The 12,353-nt window shown below is 54.8% G+C and overlaps 5 protein-coding genes across 5 annotated transcripts; 3 read left to right on the top strand and 2 right to left on the bottom strand.

Annotated features, from left to right (window-relative positions):
* Positions 1–799: 799 nt before the first annotated feature.
* Positions 800–3,339, top strand: CCOS01_13150 (beta-glucosidase; the record flags this gene model as incomplete). The annotated part of the gene is made up of 3 exons (XM_060461296.1): positions 800–881; positions 965–1,280; positions 1,362–3,339. The coding sequence occupies 3 exons, from the start codon at positions 800–802 to the stop codon at positions 3,337–3,339; spliced, it is 2,376 nt and encodes a 791-aa protein (XP_060308498.1).
* A 769-nt stretch (positions 3,340–4,108) lies between these two features.
* Positions 4,109–5,643, top strand: CCOS01_13149 (uncharacterized protein; the record flags this gene model as incomplete). Its single annotated transcript, XM_060461295.1, has 2 exons — positions 4,109–4,378; positions 4,486–5,643. The coding sequence occupies 2 exons, from the start codon at positions 4,109–4,111 to the stop codon at positions 5,641–5,643; spliced, it is 1,428 nt and encodes a 475-aa protein (XP_060308497.1).
* Positions 5,644–7,019: 1,376 nt separating this feature from the next.
* CCOS01_13148 (uncharacterized protein) lies at positions 7,020–7,489 on the bottom strand (the record flags this gene model as incomplete). Its single annotated transcript, XM_060461294.1, has 2 exons — positions 7,020–7,246; positions 7,312–7,489. Coding segments are annotated over 2 exons (405 nt in total), but the record flags the coding sequence as incomplete, so codon positions are not given.
* Positions 7,490–9,079: 1,590 nt separating this feature from the next.
* Positions 9,080–10,474, top strand: CCOS01_13147 (uncharacterized protein; the record flags this gene model as incomplete). The annotated part of the gene is made up of 1 exon (XM_060461293.1): positions 9,080–10,474. One exon carries the CDS (start codon positions 9,080–9,082, stop codon positions 10,472–10,474), a length of 1,395 nt encoding a protein of 464 aa, XP_060308495.1.
* A 236-nt stretch (positions 10,475–10,710) lies between these two features.
* On the bottom strand, positions 10,711–11,754 carry CCOS01_13146 (uncharacterized protein; the record flags this gene model as incomplete). The annotated part of the gene is made up of 1 exon (XM_060461292.1): positions 10,711–11,754. The coding sequence occupies one exon, from the start codon at positions 11,752–11,754 to the stop codon at positions 10,711–10,713; it is 1,044 nt and encodes a 347-aa protein (XP_060308494.1).
* Between the last annotated feature and the right edge of the window lie 599 nt (positions 11,755–12,353).

Below are 12,353 nucleotides of genomic sequence, written 5' to 3'. Positions count from 1 at the left end.
AAATACGCGGGTGACAGCCTTCAAGCTTCGATCGTAGTACCCATGGAAGTATCGACATGGGCTATTTGCCAGTTCGATGCAGAGTTTGTCCCTTTTGATCCGAGTATTCGTACCAGGAGATCTGAAGCTAGTGGAAGGATGATGTCAGGTGTCGAACTCGATTGTTGCTACACGTGCCGTGATCTCAATTCGAGCTTGCTACGGGAAAGTTGAGTACATGTTTTGACAGCTCGTTGGTGTGCATTCCATCTTTACCGACCTTTTGAAAAATCCAATCTCCCTATAATTTGATAAAAGATTAGGATGCAAAATAGAAAACAAAGGTTATTTGTTAACAGTTGCGTCGCAGTCACCAGAATGATAGCTTCATAGCTCTCGCCACCCTTGATCAAGCTGCTCACCGAGCCGACTGCGACCTGATAACTACCCCGAAATACCGAGTGTCACTACGAAGACTTTTCCCCGCCTCGTCGTCTGTACGGTCGATCTCTATCCTAGTCTAAAATGCATCGGCCCGATATTGTCATGTCGTTAACCTCGTAATCCTTCAACTACGTTGCGTACCTTGCTACCTTTACATGCAAACCACCATACGATGACTACCTGGCCCGGTTTACTCTTTGGCAAGAGTGACCCAGCCTTTCAAAGCCTGTTCTCGGTATCTAAGGGGACATCTGACGAGTATAAATGAACTGGCTCCAACTCCCATATTCAGAGCAGGGAAACTCATGACCATGCGAACCTCGCGTTATCTGGCGTATCGTACTTTCAACAACCGTCACCAGGATCATCGCCAACCATGCTGTGGACATCCCTCCTCCTCCTCTTCGGAGCCCAGCTCAGCCTAACGAGCCAAATCCACCACCGGTCCTCCAACAATGGTACATCCCACCCACCACCTACAGCCTCTCCTCCCCAGCCGCGCTTCACATTCATGTCCCAAAAGCTAACCATCAACAAAAAGGCACAAGAGACAGATCCACAGCCCTCGCCCTGGCAAACGCTCTCATATCCCACCTCACCCTCGAAGAAAAAGTCTCCATGATCACGGGAAACTCCTCCGCGGGCAACTGCATCGGCGTCATCGCGCCCATCCCCCGCCTCGGCTTCAAGGGGATCTGCATGCTCGACGGCCCCAGCGCCGTCAACCGCGCCGACCTCGTCAGCGTTTTCCCTTCGGGGATCACTGCGGCGGCGACGTGGGACCGTGAGATGATTTATCGTCGGGGAGTTGCGATTGCGGAGGAGTTTAAGGGGAAGGGGGGGCATGTGATTCTCGGGTACGTCTAGTCTCACTCATCCTCCGTCGATGAGAAATACGTGACAAGGTAACCGTCATATTGACACCGCCTCCCGAACAGTCCTTCCACAGGTCCAATGGGCCGCGCAGCTCTAGGCGGCCGCAACTGGGAAGGCTTCGGCCCGGACCCGTACCTAGCAGGCATCACCATCGAGAACACGATCACCGGCATGCAATCCACCGGCGTCCAGACCTGCTCAAAGCACTACATCGCCAACGAGCAAGAGACGCAGCGCTCCAACACGACGGTGAACGGCACAGTCATCGAGGCCATCTCGTCCAACGTCGACGACAGGACCGTCCATGAGCTCTACCTCTGGCCCTTCGCCAACGCCATCAGGGCCGGCACGACGTCCATCATGTGCTCGTATAATCGCTTCAACCAGACGTACGCGTGCGAGAATAGTCACCTGCTGAAAGAACTGTTGCGAGATGAGCTTGGGTTTCAGGGGTATACTGTGTCGGATTGGTTCACGACGCATTCTACCGCGGACTCTATCAACAACGGTCTGGATCTTGAGATGCCGGGCGCCGTGCCTGGGAACTACCCCGGCGCCGCCACCTTCTTCGGCGACAAGGTCCTCGAGGCTGTGGCTGACGGCACCGTCCAAGAATCCCGCATCGACGAGATGGTCCGCAACATCCTGACGCCGTATTACCTCCTAGGCCAAGACGCAGAGTCCTACCCCTCACCCGACCCATCTCTCCGCTTCGTGACCCTGTTCCAAGAAGTCGGGCTGCAAGTCGCCAAAGACACGGGCTTCATCCCCGACGGCTTCGTCTTCACCCACGGCCGCGACGTCCGCGGCGACCATGCGAAGCTAATCCGCGAAATGGGCTCCGCCGGCACAGTCCTCCTGAAGAATTCGAACCAGACCCTCCCCCTGTCAAAGCCCAAGATCATCGGCGTCTTCGGCAACGACGCAGGCGAGATGACAAACGGCTTTCTCCGCCCCTCCGAGGTCCCCGAGGACACGAACACAGGCACAATGATCATCGGCGGAGGGTCCGGCACAGGACGCCCCTCCTACGTGATCTCCCCTCTCGCCGCCGTCCGCGCCAAAGCGGCAGAGTACGGCGCGGAAGTCCTCTACGTGACCAACAACGACGTCCTCGCGGCCAATGATTTCCGTGGTGTATACCCCCCGCCCGAAATCTGTCTCGTGTTCCAGCAGACGTTCGCCAGCGAGAGCTTCGATCGCACGTCGTTTGAGCTCGACGGGAACTCGACGGCTGTCATCAACAACGTGGCTGATTTCTGCGCGACGACGGTAGTGGTAACGCACTCGGGCGGTGTAAATACCATGCCCTGGGCAAACCATACCAAGATTGGCGCAATCCTAGCGGCGCATTACCCAGGCCAGGAGAGCGGTAACTCCATCGTTGACCTACTTTGGGGCGACGTTGCGCCTTCCGGCAGGCTGCCGTACTCCGTCCCTCGCAACGAGGAGGACGCTGGCCCGGCAATTGTGAACCTCACGCAGCCTGCCGTTGACCCGCTTGCATGGCAGGCTGATTTTACCGAGGGCCAGATGATTGACTACCGCCACTACGACGCGCTTGGAATCGAGCCGTTGTACGAGTTCGGTTTCGGGCTGACGTATACTACGTTCGCCGTGGTCGACAAACAGGTCGGTGTGGGTTTTATCGCAGGGAACTCGTCCGTCGCTGCGCGCCCGGACGCGGCTATCCCGGTCCAGCCTGGCGGACACCCGCAGCTCTGGGAGGACCTCATCAGCGTCAAGGCATCGATCTCGAACACGGGCAACAAGACTGCCTTTGCTATCCCGCAGCTTTACGTCTCCTTCCCATCGTCTGCCCCCGAAGGCACGCCGAAGAAGGTCCTGAGGGGCTTTGAAAAGATTCAGATCGGGGCAGGTGCCTCGGCTGAAGTGGAGTTCCAGCTGATGAGGCGGGATGTGAGTTTATGGAATGCATCGGATAAAGTGTGGGTGATTCCAAAGGGCGAGTTTACGTTCCGGGTCGGCTTCAGCTCAAGGGACTTGCCGGCGGAGAAGGCCTTCTCGGTGCTGGTGTGATGTATGAGGACAGGGTGGTGATGTTGAGAGTATGTGGCGAAGACCATTTTTTTTGTCCAGAATCAAACCAGTAATCCTTCTTGCACGCAAGATAACTGACGTTCAGCTATCAAGCTGGCTAGTGGATCAGTGGTCGGAGGACTGGTGGTACCCTGGCGCGAAGTCAGTAATTATCAGATCTGTGGATGGATATGTCAGATCTGTTAGGAAGTAAAACATTAAACCCATTCATCTTCCATTCTTGTGGCGTTTTGTTTCTCGGCTCTGTCGAGCCTGACGAAGTTCGTGTTGCACAACAATAATGGTAGGTTAATATTGTTCAGCCACAACAAGCCCTTGGGTACAGTGTCGAAGAGGATGTCATTCCCAGTTGCAGCTCTATTCTTCTTCAGCCACTCAGGCCACAGAGCTCGACTCGTCTTGCTTGCAGGAAAGCGCACGGGGTGATTTGAGGTTCGAGGGGTGATTGCACAATGGCGATTGTGGTTGCACATGGCCAAACTCGTACTTGAACGCAGACAAAGAAATCAGGCACACGGCGGATCATGTCTGAGAGTAATGACCACCGCCCTCGAACTTGGTCTTTGATCCCCTGCGTGTTCGTGGCACCTAAGAAGTACGTGGTCCGAGAATAAATTTTGGCGTCCGTACGTCTCACTGGATCGAGGGAAACGTTTCTGCCTGGGTAGCATTCTGCAAGATTCACATTCGAGCACGTGAGTCGCAAAAGATTTCATCCGAGAAGACTATCAACTTACGACGGCTAAATATGAAAGCACGGAGCCAAGCACGGCTGGTCGACTACTCTGACAGCGAGGATGAAGCAAAATCAGAAGTTGTAGCTACGCCATTGGCTACTGGGCCACCAGATGAGGAAGGGTTCGCTCAAATAGTCATTGGACTACAGCAAGAGTACACAAAAGAAGTCCGGGAGTTGCAAGCGCGACAAGAAGCAACAGATCGAGAGATGGCGGTGCATGTGAACCAAGTCAATAGGAGGTTGGAAAAGCAGCTCAACGTCTTGACTTCAGTCGTCAAGGTAAGTTTTCTGTCGTACCCGAATGTCCCTACAGAGGCCTAGCTGGTTCGCTTGGTTATCTTTGAGGTGATATCGGCTGTTGCATTCGATGTGCTGACTAGTAATAGGAAGTTTTTGGAGTCGATCCACTAGATCCGGCAGTGAGACATTGCGCGCAGCAAGATGGCAGTAAAAAGGGCCATGAGAGAGGTGCAGTTCTCCCATCGCCATCTCCAACACCACCAGTGCCCGCTGAAAGATGTGATGTGCCGCCACCAGGACGGGAATCCATCACAGTTGCGTCCAGAGTTCGGACACCCGGTCCTCGGATTCCCCATGAGAGTCGAGAGTCACAACCAGCGGCCCCTGGGGCATCACTACCGGTGGTAAGAAGAAGCACTGGCAAAAAAGCGCCTAAGCCGCGGGTAGTTGCGTTGAATCAACGTGCAAATCAGCCTTTGAAGAAAAGGAGAAAGAATGATGATACCAATGACAGCAAGGACCACCAGGGGGAGGAGGTGTTGGAGGTGGAACCAGAGGCACTGGGGCCCAGATCCCCCAAAGCCGAGCAAGTCACAGACATTGCTGTCAATGAAGCTGTTGTTCGCCGGAAAGCGTCTCGACAAAATTTGCTATCCCCAAGAGACCCTGTCAACCCGTACGATGACCCGAAATACTTCAGCCCACTGACCGTCGTTGGCAAGGATGGAGTTCTGCGGCCAATATTCAAGTTCTACCCGCACCCGCCGACAGTCGAAGAGCAATGGGCAGAGTATAAGTACGGTCTCCACGGTCAGCAGCCTGTCGAACTGCTGGAGAAGATGTACCGGGCCAAGTGGCGAAACGGCACGTATGGGCGTTCGTGGTTCACTCGCCGCAAGGCCTTCTGGGACAAGATGAAGGGGTTGCTGGATCAAGGTCGTACGGAAGAGGAAGCGTTGGGCGTTATGAGAGATCTTGGGAGTGGCAGCGTGCCTACTGCAGTTGCCATTTTATGCAAAGAGCGTGGAGAGGGAACACGCCCAGGGAGACGAAAGTTTCGGGGCCAGTCGGTCTACTCGGTATGCGGCAGTAAACATTCGCGAGATGAGAGCTCCAGCAACGAAGAGAGCAGCAGCAGTGAATCGGAGAATGGCGAAACGCCGAGACCCATCCGATATAGTCCATCGAGGCTGCGGAAACGAATTGTGGTGTCTATGGACAGCGTGAGCGGTAGCGACGAGCCTGAGTCGGTGCTATGCCCTGGACAAGAGACCGATGGTTTGTGGGAACCTAAGGCTAACTGATTGATTGAGTTGTAGCATCGTTCGTCAAGCTCGCTACAACGTAGTTCGATCGCACTGAGGTTATATAGTCGCAGTATTGACTAGCTTCAACACGTAGACGTAACAAGCGGGCTCGTTTTTGAAACCTGCAGACTTCTGTAGGAATAGTAATGGTGAAGTAGTCGCGATGAAGACGGTGATGAAGCCTCCATAGCTAGTGGCTCACTGCGAAGAGAAAGCGCTTGCGATTTGAAAGCCATTCGAGTCTGAGCACCGCTGCCCCCAAACTTTGGGTATAGTTGCCGGCAACGATGGGTCATCGTGAGGGTGTCAAAGATGGTCCCCGATGTGAAATGGCCACTCAGCCAATTCATGCCCAGAATCGAAGGCTAATCTCACCGAGGTAAGGCAGCACGAGACCTAGGTCAACTTGACCGGCATCATAGCTTCCAGGTTTTTCTTTGCTGGGGCTGCTCCAGCACACAGGACGCGCCGTAGACATCTTTCGACGAGACTCCGGAAGTAGAGTGGACTGGGGATGAGCAAGATTCTTCGGGTTGTGTGAGTTTGGCTCCAGATAAACCTCTGAGGGGGCGAGAGCATGCCGAACAATGCCTTGCTATCCAAGCGCAGGCTCGTCTGGGAGACTTTCGTCCCAGACGGCGACGAGGAGACGAAAAACAAGCTTCTGTCTTGGAATCAGCTGGTCCCAAGTTTCACAACGACACATGGACCGCAGCGTGAGCCAGTCGGGAAAATGAGGAATCCTAGGTAGCCGGCGGGTAGGCCTTATGGCTGCACGGTGTGAGTCGTCGACTCTGCCCTCGACACGACGTCGAAAAGGCATGGCACTGAATAAGGTAGGCGGCGATGTCGTGTCGTCGTCTTGAAAGCGAATCCAGGCCGACGGAACAGTGGGAACCTAGGAGAGACCCTGGATTACTCCGTAGGGGGTCAACGGTGTCGACCACGTTTTAAGCGTGGGATCCCTGACGGAGGAGATCCGTAAGGCCCCGGAAAGTGGTGTGATCTCTTTGGAGTCGAGGAACCGTCCTATTCGCAATGACTGGGGGCACCCTGTTGGAGAAGACGATTTTGGTGTGTCTGCGGGAGCGGTAGCGACAAAGTGGGAGTGGTAGTGGGAGACATCCGCAAGCAAGCGGACGCAGGCGTTCAGGAGTTTGATGCCTGGGGAATACGTTTGAGTGCCTGAGGCTCAAGGTCGCGCGGGCTGTGGGGCCAGGTGTCCAGTCTCCGTTGGATATTAGGTAAGCAGGGAGGACAGCGACATGATCGAGTGCCGGTAACAAAGCATTGTCGGTATTGCTTTGAGGCTCGGAATCCACATTCCAACGGTCAATGAAGGAATGGAATTGACCTGCATGAATAGGTAGGTATTAGCAATAGAAGTTGACAGCAAAAGAAGGGAGGTCCCAAGACATGCATAACCTGGCCAGATTGCAAACAAACACGTCGATCCGGATCTGCCATAGCGTGATAAATTGGATCATTTCCCATAACCAGACCGCTCGCACTGCTATGTGGTCTGGCCCTCGTGACCGCCGTGTTTCCGTCTGGCCAGCTTTTCCCGTCGGCATTTCAAGCCAAATGGCACTCGGGATGGGTACGTAATTGCGGTGTAAGTTTGGAGTACTGCGGTGACAGTCTGTTAGTCCTAACGTAGCCAAGGTGCCAAGCCACCAAGATGGCTGTATAAAACTGGCAGACCTGCCATTGAAGCAATGCACTTTCCACATTGGACGCAATTGCAACCATCTCCAACTCCTAGTTGAGGCGGTGGAGAAACAAAGTCTGAACAAGATTGAGTCGAAACTTGGGAGTTGATGTCAGTCAGCTTGGATGGCGGTGTTGGGTGAGGGACGGCAGCGTCAAGGGGCGGAAGGGAGGCGGCGCGAGGATCTGCCAATCATTCGCTTCCAGCCCTCCGAGGGTGGATCCCATGTATACGTCTCTGCACTATCCCGAATTGGGATACCCCTCCATCCACCGCCCCCACTCTTTTATCTTTTGTTCTTTCTTCACCTTTCTCACCTTGGGCAGCCCACCGCAGGCGAAGGTCTTGCTCCTCTTCCTCTGTGCTCCCTTCTCTGCCGCTTCGAATTCCTCACTGCACCATGGCTGCGACGCTATTTCATCCAATGTGCCCTCGCCGACCACCATCAACACTACCAAGTGGCTAGGTAATCAACAAGACAGTTTACCCTTCGGCCCTAGCATCCCGATCGGTTCGTTCGTTCGCAGACCATGCGTTGTCACCCAACCTCGTCCACGCCAAATTCAGGGTAGTTACAGCCAAGCCTCCAGACAGCTCAATGATCGCCGAGGAACGGGTGCGCTTCCGGCAACGTCATTCCTCTGATACCACCGCCGTCCCCCGTTGCTATTGCAAGTGCAGGCTGGTCTGCTGTCACGACTCAAAGATGCTATCTTCACCTCAAAGACTTGTTCCACGATGGAGGTGGCCTTCGAACCCGGGAAGCTTCATCGACCTTTTCGAAACCCGTCCGAGATACGTGTACAGAATATTCCAATTTCTTCCAGCGCATACGCAGACGCACGAACCCACAAAGCAGACAAGTAATAAGGTATTAGGCTGGATGTCGGTACGCATGTAATATGTACAAGTACGTATCCTGCCGCGCATGGCAGCAGAAGCATCTGGATGACAAGGACCTCGGGACAGCAACAATCAATAAGATGGGATTCCGCCCACACTCAAATCCCCATGGCACCCAAGGCCCATCTTTTCTTATTGCCTACCGGTATTTTACTTGCTTACACTTCCTTCACACCTTTCCCCCATCCGCATCCGCTTCTCACAGACTGAACCAAGTTACCAAACCCCCTCCACTCGCCGCATCCGGATCGTCAAAAGGGGGCCCCTTCGTTGTCGGAGACTCTCGAAGCCTGGGAGTCCCTGACACGGTGGGTTCTTGGTGGAGTGCATCGGAGCGGAAAACCTGGGGGAATCTTGCTACGCCACGCGCCCGTCTCATCTAAATTCCTCTTTTTCTTCTCGGTTTTCTCCTCCTGCAAGCCCTCCCACCTCTCCCTCGTCAAACCCTGCGTGCTCATCTACCTTAACCTCGCTGGCATGTGTCGCTGTCGCTGTCGCTGTCGCTTCGCCAAGTAAAGTGACTGCTTTACATAAGGTCACCATCTCGCTTTCATCTTGCTCAGCCTCCCCCGCCAACCACCTGTTGGTTGAGACAGGCCTGGGCACACGTCTCTCACTCTGTATCTGTCTCTTTTATTTCGTCTCGTCTAGAACTTTTCTCGTCCGGTCACAGACTTCAACGCTGTCTCACTCCGGCACATAACCCCGCCTAATCAAGATCTAATATCTCACTCACCTTTCCACCTCCCTTCCTTCGACTTGACGACGACTCCTAATTTCTCACCCGCTCAACCACCGCTCACCGGTTCCTCTCACACAATGGCTTCGTCTTTGTCATTACTTGCCCTCCCTGATGAAGTCTTGCTTCAGATTGTCGGCCACCTGACACCGCCGCTCGATGGCCTCGACATTCCATTCCAAGCCTACACCGATCCAGATGGCGTCGTTGTCACGAACCGCGTCGCCCTTTACCGCCTCGCGTTCGTGTGTCGCCGGCTCTCGGACCTGGCAATACCTTTCCTCTACCAGACAGTCTATCTATGGGGTCAGACACGGCTTCAGTCCCTTCTCCAAACTCTGCTCGAACGCCCAGAGCTGGGCGACAACATGCGCATCCTCTCCTACGTTTCTTGCTTAGGCACCGATCATTATCCGACAGACGTCCTCTGTCCGTACAAACGCACCGAATGGCGCCGCCTCGTGGAAGCCTCGCCCCGATTTCCGGACCGCATCAAGACGTTTGTGCGTGACGCCAAGACAGAGCTCGAATTCGCTCAAATTGTGTTTGCGCTCATCCTCTACTCGTCACCAAACCTGCGCACCTTGCACATGCGCATGCCTTTCGCCGCTGGAGAGTACCAGAAGCTCAAAGCTATTCTCACCCCCGACATCGAAACCGCCGAGGGCTGCCCGCGCGTCCTGAGCTCCCTCACCCGCGTCATGCTGGAGCCGATGCCGGACTTTCCCGGCGCAAGCTTCTGGCCGCGCCGCGAGTTGCCGTGCCTTTTGCGACTACCCAACCTGCGCTCCGTCGAGCTCGGTTCAGCCGTGTATCGTCCTGCCGTTCTGGAGCCCGGTGATGGCTGGGGTGACGATGGTAGCTGGAAGAATGTCGAGGAACTCCGACTTGTTCGGAGCAGCATGTGGGGCCAAGGATGGCATGCAATATGCGCCCTTTGTCCCAATCTCAAGCTCCTCGAGATGGGTCCCAGCGGTGTAGCCGAACAGCCTGCCGACGGTGAACACAACCTGAATACAGCTTTGTCTCTGGTGGCCGACACTCTCGAAACCTTTTCGTTTGAGGGTATCTTAGCGGGCAACTTTTCGCAACACGTTGGCGGAGATGGCACACTGACGGTACTTCCCAAGATGAAGTCGCTGCGCAACGTCAAACTCGACATAGGAATCTTGTACGGGAAACCGCAGTGGGTTGAGAAGATTGACATAATCCAGCGACTGCCGCCGACGGTGGAGGTTCTGGACTTGGCGGAATTGTGGCATGACATCGAGGTCGACCAGCTATCCGCAAAGGAACGCGCAGTCTACGAAAAGGGCCTGCAGGACGCTTTGTATAAACTTGTTTTCGAAAGCAAGGCCATCTTGCCCAAGTTGAAGGAGGTGACTTTCCGCCCGAATCCTTTTTACGATCCACTACCGATCCCGGAGACTCTGAAAGCCATCAAGTCGGATGTCGAATTCAAGCTCGTCTACTAGTCGTGAGCAGGAATTGTGTTTTTGTTCAGGGTCATCAGCATGATTGGGGAACCCCGTATTAGCGAGCTCGGAGTCACGGACATGCATTGGGCGGTACATTTGCGAGCATATAGCATTTAGAGCATCTCGACGCAAAACTTAATGAAGCGATGTTTACTCTACCCGGCGCCCACGCCTTGGATTTCGTGAACCATTAACCCCCCCGTCGCAACTCGATGGAATGACAAGGGAGCAATCTAGTACACCGACCACCTCCGACTCCGCCCACCTTCATTAAAGTACCCCTTCCCGCCACCAACCTCATCCGCAAACCTCACCGACCGACGTCGCCCCGTATTCGCCTCCGGTCTACCATGTCCCTTCTTATACTCCCTACAACACTCCCGATCCCCCTCAGGAACCCTCTTCTCCCGAGTCCAGCTCTCCCGCGAAACATACCGAAACGGCTTCCCCTTATCCAACCTAGGAACCTCAACCTCAACCTCGACCCCGCTCCTCCGCAGCCGCCGATGTCCACGATCCTCGATAAGCCCGCTCACCCGCCGCTGTCCCAACGACTCGTACTTCCGCAGCAACCCGACGTACTTCACCCAGCAATCCGCCAACACCTCGGAGCTGAACTTGATATCGTCCGCTTCGAGCGCCATCTCCGCGATGCGTCGAGTCCAGTCACACTCCCGCTGCTGGCCCCGCTGGCGCTCACAGGACCGCCCGTGCGCGGCATCGTGACGCCGGCGTTCGCGATCTGCTCGCAGCCGCGCTTTTTCGAGTTCAGACTCCGCGTGGAGGAGGATCCCGCCAATGTCGACAAGTTCAGAGATCGCGAAGCGGAGGTCGGCGGATTCGAGGGCGTGGAAGTCTGGGGTCCGGTCGAAGACGCGGATTGTGCGCCAGCGTGGGCGGGGGGAGGTGTAGGGGTAGTGTGGTGAGTAGGAGTATGTGTGGTCGTTTGTGTAGGAGTATGAATACGAGTTTGCGGTGCGGGAGGTGTGTTGGGGGTAGTAAGAGTGCTGGGCGGTGGTGGATGATTCGGCGTATTGGTGGTAGTCTGTCGGTTGGCGGCAGTAGGCTGGGCAGCGGTAGAGGATGAGGTTGAGGCTGCAGCAGGCGTGGGAGGGGCAGGGGCGGGAGTTGGATGGTGTTGAGGAGCCGTGATAGTATGAGGAGGAGTAGTTTGGGGAGGAGGAGGAGGAGCGGCAGGGACAGCGTGGTGGTGTTTGGTAGGGGTTTATGTAGAGGGTTGCTGTTGATGTTATGGTTGGGCGGATGTCGCACGACATTGTGTGCGAGTGGACTTTGTAGCACATCGTCAAGTTCTTTGATAGGTTGGGGCAGGAGGCCGAGGTTGATGGTTCTTGGTCTTTGAAGGATGGAGGGGGCTTTCGTCTTCGTGCTGGCGATATGTGTGCGGAGTATCTTAGATATGATGAGATGTGTATATGCTCGAGAATACTGAGTTGCAGAAGAGCCGGTGGTCAGGAAAGGACACGGAATGATTAACGCCATGGTAGAAACGGGCATTCAAAGATTTTGTTCCCATTTAATCTCTTACTTCCCTCCATGCGTGGATGAACCATTCTGGGCCCTCCACATTGGTGACAAAGGATATGTGTTCTGATAGAACGTTATTCAAGTGGCTTTGAAAGAGTGGTCTTTTACCGCCTCAGTGAAGAAGAGTAGCTAGGGTGAGTGAGAGTGAGGGTGAAGGTGAATGCTTCTTTGTTGGCTTGAACAGTCTACCCTGGTCGTGTTTCTCTGCACCACCCACCCATGCCCCTCTTGACAAGAGTTAGGTAGACAAGCCTGTCGGAAGTTGAAACATATCTCCAGCCCCATTCCTACCTGGTCGAACTCTCTTTTCGAGGAGAGCTTTGTGGAA

The sequence above is a fragment of the Colletotrichum costaricense genome (assembly GCF_030867565.1).
Source record: "Colletotrichum costaricense strain IMI 309622 chromosome Unknown Scaffold_16.1, whole genome shotgun sequence".
NCBI classification, from domain to species: Eukaryota; Fungi; Ascomycota; class Sordariomycetes; order Glomerellales; family Glomerellaceae; genus Colletotrichum; species Colletotrichum costaricense.
This window is presented reverse-complemented; position numbering and strand designations above follow the sequence as displayed.